The following is a 6,000-nucleotide window of genomic DNA, read 5'->3' as shown; positions in this document are numbered from 1 at the left end:
AATTCAAATCCAACTCCACTACTTACTATGTGAATGACCTCAAGCAAGTTGACTTCTGAGCCTCAGTTTCCTCATTTCAAACTAAGGGAGACAAGTACCTAACTCATTGGAATACAATGAGAATTATGTAGGAATATGTGCTTAAACTTAAAAAAAAAAAAAAAAAGGCCTGTAGCAAGTTAAAGTACAAAAGTAACATGCAATCATCCCTTTTATGTGTACTCCTTTTCAAATATTAACAGACATCCTCCACCTTCTATTTAGCATCACCCTCTATCAAGTAACCAATTTAACTGCTCTAATCACATTATCTAATATAATCTCCTGTATTTACATTCTGCTGCTTTAATAAATTAACCATATATTGTCTTCTGAAAGAAATATAAAAAAGTTATTTTACACTGCCTTTAGTATATCCATGAGTTTGCAATATGGAGCATTAAAACTAACCCTTTTGGCCGGGCGTGGTGGCTCACGCCTGTAATCCCAGCACTTTGGGAGGCCGAGGCGGGCGGATCACAAGGTCAGGAGATCGAGACCATGGTGAAACCCCGTCTCTACTAAAAATAGAAAAAATTAGCCGGGCGCAGGGGCGAGCGCCTGTAGTCCCAGCTACTCGGGAGGCTGAGGCAGGAGAATGGCGTGAACCCGGGAGGCGGAGCTTGCAGTGAGCCGAGATTGTGCCACTGCACTCCAGCCTGGGCGACAGAGCGAGACTCCGTCTCAAAAAAAAAAAAAAAAAAAAAAAAAAAAAAAAAACTAACCCTTTTGTAGTCTTCCTTCTTTTACACTATCATCAAACCTACAAAATATATTTTCTTTGGTCCCAGAACAAGCATGGGTCACTTGGATAATCACAGTACAAGAGCTATTACATAATTAAGTCTGATCCCATTTTAGAATTGAAGAAATTGAGGCTCAGAGCTTGCCAACTTGTCCAACTGCACAATTAACTGCAGAAACCAGAACTTGATCAATTCCCTGATTAAAAAGTAACAGAAATATGTAGAAGCATCCTCTCCTTTTGAATCCCAAACAGGGCAATCAACAGAAAATTAACCTTGAATAGTATTAACAGTGATTATTGTTCTCACATTCGACAACAATTACCCCTCTTCTAGGAAATCAATGACTAACTTTTTAGGAGCTAACTTCAATTCTTTCCCAACTGTTTCCTTCAGTCTTAAGCAGATACCTATTTACAGATTCTCTAAAAAGGTCTCCCTAATTAGTATAACTCATTGCACATCTACTTGTTTTCTTATCACACTGTTATAATTTTAATACTCATTCCATTTTCAAAATCCATCCATGGCACATGAAATTTTGGGGGTGGCAACGGGCACTACTGGTGAAGAAACAGTCTATCATGAATAGAGATTTAGTATTTCCTACCTCTCAGAGAAAAAACTCTCTACCCTTTAACCAAACATATGAAGATGTTTGGACGGCTAATATTTAAGACATTTTCAAAAGAACATTCTATAAAATACGTAGAAAATATGCTAGATAGGCCGGGCGTCGTGGCTCAGTAATCCCAGCACTTTGGGAGGCAGAGGCGGGCGGATCACCTGAGGTCAGGAGTTCAAGACCAGCCTGGTCAATATGACGAAACATAACCTCTCCAAAAAAAAAAATACAAAAATTACCAGGCATGGTGGTGCATGCCTGTAACCCAGCTATTCAGGAGGCTGAGGCAGGAGAATCCCATGAACCCAGGAGGTGGAGGTTGCAGTGAGCTGAAAGAGTGCCACTGCACTCTAGCCTTAGCGACAAAACGAGACTCCGTCTCCCAAAACAAAACAAAAAAATGCTACACAGATTTTTCATTTTGCCAATTTACCAAAATTCCACTTATTTACAATTCTGATTATTTTCACAAATATGGTCAATAGTAAGAGTTCAATAAATACTTTTTTAGATCATTGGTGTTTCCCTATGACTCAAAGCGTTCAAGTCTTCTTTAAAGGGATATTATGCATTTGTTTAACAAGTCTGATCAACACCTGTTATTTTCCAATTAGTGTAACAATATTAAAATTTATACAATTTTTAAGTATACAAATTTCACTCACATTTGATTTTTTGCTGCTTGCCTCTGAGCTTTTCTTTCTTTCCTTTTCTGATCTGGTGGCTTGGCAAAAACAATTTCAATATTTTCTCCCTCCAAGTCTTTGCCATTCATTTCTTCCATAGCCTTAAAAAATTAAATAGTCAATATAAAAATAGGACTTCCAGACAATTATGATTCATTTAAAGCTAGAAAATCAATTATCATTAATGCGGGAAGGACAACAGAAAGCCCCCTGTAGACAGATAATTTTATATAAAGATGCAGATCTTCAACTATTTTTCATTTTTACTTAGAAAACTGCCAAGCTCACTAAAACCAAAAGGTTTTAGTTTGAGTGGATTCCATGGACTTCCAAGTTTCCTCCAATTTGTAAAACTATTTTAAGATTCTAAGATGACTAGAAGTTGTTAGTCTGATTTAGATGCCTATAATTCCACCATATTTACCTTGACAGCACCATCTCGTTCATCAAAATGAATGAATGCATAATCTTTTAACTTCTTCACTCGTTCCAGTTTCCCAAACTGACTAAATGCCTTTTCTAAAATCTCTTCTGTTACAGTATTGGCAAGGTTGCGTACAAACAGCACTTTTACCTAGGGGGAAGAAAAAAAAACCCCGTATTATTTCCAAAGAGTTCAATTTCTAAGATGCCACCACCCTACCACCCTATCCTACAAAGTTAACTTAAATCACAATCCATTAGAAGAACGTCAGAATACCAAAAAAAAAAAAAGTTTTCAACTCCTTGGGTAAATATCAAGGAGCAGAATTGCTAGATCATGTTGAAAGACCTGAAATAGATGCTTTGCAAAAAAAGATACACAGATGGCAAAGAATCTCATGAAGATGCTCAATATAATCTGTCATTCGGGAACTGCAAGTTGAAACTATTAGTATGGCCAAAATCCAACACACTATAAATGCAGGTAAGAATGTAGAGCAACAGAAACTCTCATTCACTGCTGGTGGGAATGCAAAATGGTATAGCCCTTTTGAAAGACAGTTTGGCGATTTCTTACAAAACTAAACACACACTTTCATATGACCCAGCAATCCTGCTCCTTATTTACCCAGAGTTGAAAACTTACATGCACACAAAAACTTACACAGGGATGTTTACAGTAAGCTTTATTTGTAATTGCCAAAAATTTGCCAGACGCAGTGGCTCCTGCCTGTAATCCCAGCAGTTTGGGAGGCTGAGGCGGGTGGATCACCTGAGGTCAGGAGCTCGAGACCAGCCTGGCCAACATAGTGAAACCCTGTCTCTACAAAAATACAAAAATTTGTTGGGTGCGAAGGCACGTGCCTATAGTTCCAGCTATTCAGGAGGCTGAAGCATAAGAAATGCTTTAACCCAGGAAGCAGAGGTTGCAGTAAGCTGAGATCGTGCCACTGCACTCCAGCCTGGGTGACAGAGAGAGACTCTGTCTCAAAAGAGAAAAAAAAAAATTTTCCAAAAATTGGAAGAAACCAAGATGTCCTTAAGTGGGGGAATGGACAGTTGTGGCACGTACAGAAGGAATATGATAACTGATATAAAGAAGTAAGTAAAAAGCTACAAAATGACACAGAAGAACTTTAAATATGTATTACTAAGAGAAAGAAGACAATGTGAAGGTTACATAATGTATGGTCCAACTATGTAACATTCTGAGAAGGCAAAACTAGGGAGACAGTGACTGACAGTGGTTGAATGGGGAGGGATGACTAAGCACAGGACAGAGGAATTTTAGGGCAGTGAAACTATTCTGTATAATACTATGATGGAAACACGGTTATACATTTCTCCAAACCCACAGAACATACATCTGGAGTGAGACCTCATGTACTCTATAGACTTTGGGTGATCAATCTATGTCCATCAATTTTAAAAAACATACTATTCCAGTGCAGGATACTAGCAGTGAGGAAGGCTGTGCCTGTGTAGGGGGCAGAAGTCATATGGAAATTCTGTGCTTTCTGCTATAAACCTAAAACTAAAACTGCTCTAATGAAGTCTATGAAAAAGAAAATGTAGACTACAGGCTACATCAGTAATAATTATTAATTAATCATTTTGCAATTAAAAAAAGATAATCTTTTCCTAACAAAGTAAATACCATGCCCTCTAAGAGAGCTATTGAATGTTTAGCACTTAACACAAGTGATCAAAACTAATTAGAACTTGCTTTTGAAATCTTAAAGGGGGAAGGAATGTTCAAAATAAGATAAACTGTTCTCTCAATCCTGAAAGCTTCCCAAAGTACAATTACAAAATTTAATCTTTTCACTAACATGATCACTTCCTCCTAAAATACTTGAATGCCATCTGAATGTGTTAATCTAAAGTGCTAACCCAGTGAGACTTCACAGGCCAGAGGAAAAAAGAATCCTAACTATTTTCTTTTCTCTAAGAACACTTATCCTTCAATAATATTTATAGTTCCCTGGCAATTCACATTACCCTCAATTTAACTGAACTAGTGGTATCTGACACCTAACCTCTAAGAAATAAAGGGAGAATTCTTAAAAGACAAAGGGTAACTGGGGCATGGTGGCTCATGCCTGTAATCCCAGCATTTTGGGAAGCAGGATTGCTTCAGGCTAAGAGTTCTTAAGACCGGCCTGGGCAGCACAGGGAGACTAACTGTCTCTACAAAAAATTTTTTTAAGAATTAGCCAGGTATGTTGGTACACACCTGTAGTTCTAGCTACTCGGGAGGCTGAGGTGAGAAGATCTCGAGCCTGGGGCTACAGTGAGCTATGATCATGCCCCTGAACTCTAGCCCTGGGCCAGAGACCTAGACCCTGTCTCTTACGAAAAAAGAAAAAAAGAGGACAAAAGACAGAAACAATAACTGCAAATTACTGCACTAATGTGTAATAAAGTGTTGACTCAAGGAATGTTTATTCTCATAGAATGTCTCCACTGACTGCTGAAACCAAGATACCTAATAATGGCTAAATGTAACTGCAAGCAGCTCTGCTGGGGCCAGTGTAATTTACTATTTTTAGGAGTAAGATTTTTAACCCCAAAACCATGTAAACTAATGTGCCATTCTCAAAAACTCAAATTGCTCTTAAAAAACACACAAAATGGAAGTGAACTGTCTACAGCATGTACGCTACTTCATTATAAGATTGTGATGGCTATACAATTATGGCTAAGTATCCACGAATCAATTTCTGTTTTCACTTTGTAGGCCCATGGTATTTCCAGTGTGCACTGCCTAGTCCCTTAGTAAAGAACATTTCTCCCAACTCCAAAAATATGGTTTAAAAAAATGTGTACAGGGCCAGGCACAGTAGCCTCACACCTGTAATCCCAGCACTTTGGGAGGCTGAGGTGGGTGGATCCCAAGCTCAGGAGTTCGAGGCCAGCCTGACCAACATGGTGAAACCCCAGCTCTACTAAAAATAACAAAAATTAGCCAGGTGTGGTGCCGGGCACCTGTAATCCCAGCTACTTGGGAGGCAAGAGAATCACTTGAACCCGGGAGGCAGAGGTTGCAGTGAACCAAGATGGCACTATGGCACTCCAGCCTGGGAAACGAGAGAGAGACTGTCTCAAAAAATAAAAAAATGTATACAATTCATTTTATGTTTCCCCAACCCCCCGGCCCTTCTCCCATTAATCCCTCAAAAAAGATTTTTAACTTGACTATCATTACCTTTGCCATAACCTCAGGATCAGGATCTTCTATAGGATCAGCCCATTCAACAGTTCCAACATTCCCCCAGACCTTGACTTTACCACTCATTAACCTACGCCTTGCCTGGGCAGCTGTTTTGTGATCTTCATATTCAAGAAAGCAAAAGCCTCTGTTTTTTTTCTTGTCATCCGGTTGGTGGTATAAAATGACGTCTGTAAGACCCTCTGCAAGTAAGCAACCATTCCAGGGAAATTAGACAAAATAACTAGCAAATATAACTGGATCAAAGGA

The 6,000-nt window shown here is 38.9% G+C and overlaps 1 protein-coding gene across 11 annotated transcripts in view; it reads right to left on the bottom strand.

The window, feature by feature from the left end:
* The window catches only part of SYNCRIP (synaptotagmin binding cytoplasmic RNA interacting protein), a 36,564-nt gene that overhangs the window by 8,638 nt on the left and 21,926 nt on the right, over window positions 1-6,000 (bottom strand). For all 11 annotated transcript variants that reach the window (XM_077998403.1, XM_077998401.1, XM_077998402.1 and 8 more), the window contains 3 exon segments: window positions 5,728-5,933; window positions 2,521-2,670; window positions 2,076-2,197 (listed from right to left, as the gene is read on the bottom strand). In XM_077998403.1, the coding sequence (XP_077854529.1) occupies window positions 2,076-2,197; window positions 2,521-2,670; window positions 5,728-5,933 (478 nt within the window).

This window comes from Macaca mulatta, chromosome 4 (assembly GCF_049350105.2).
Source record: "Macaca mulatta isolate MMU2019108-1 chromosome 4, T2T-MMU8v2.0, whole genome shotgun sequence".
NCBI classification, from domain to species: domain Eukaryota; kingdom Metazoa; phylum Chordata; class Mammalia; order Primates; family Cercopithecidae; genus Macaca; species Macaca mulatta.
This window is presented reverse-complemented; position numbering and strand designations above follow the sequence as displayed.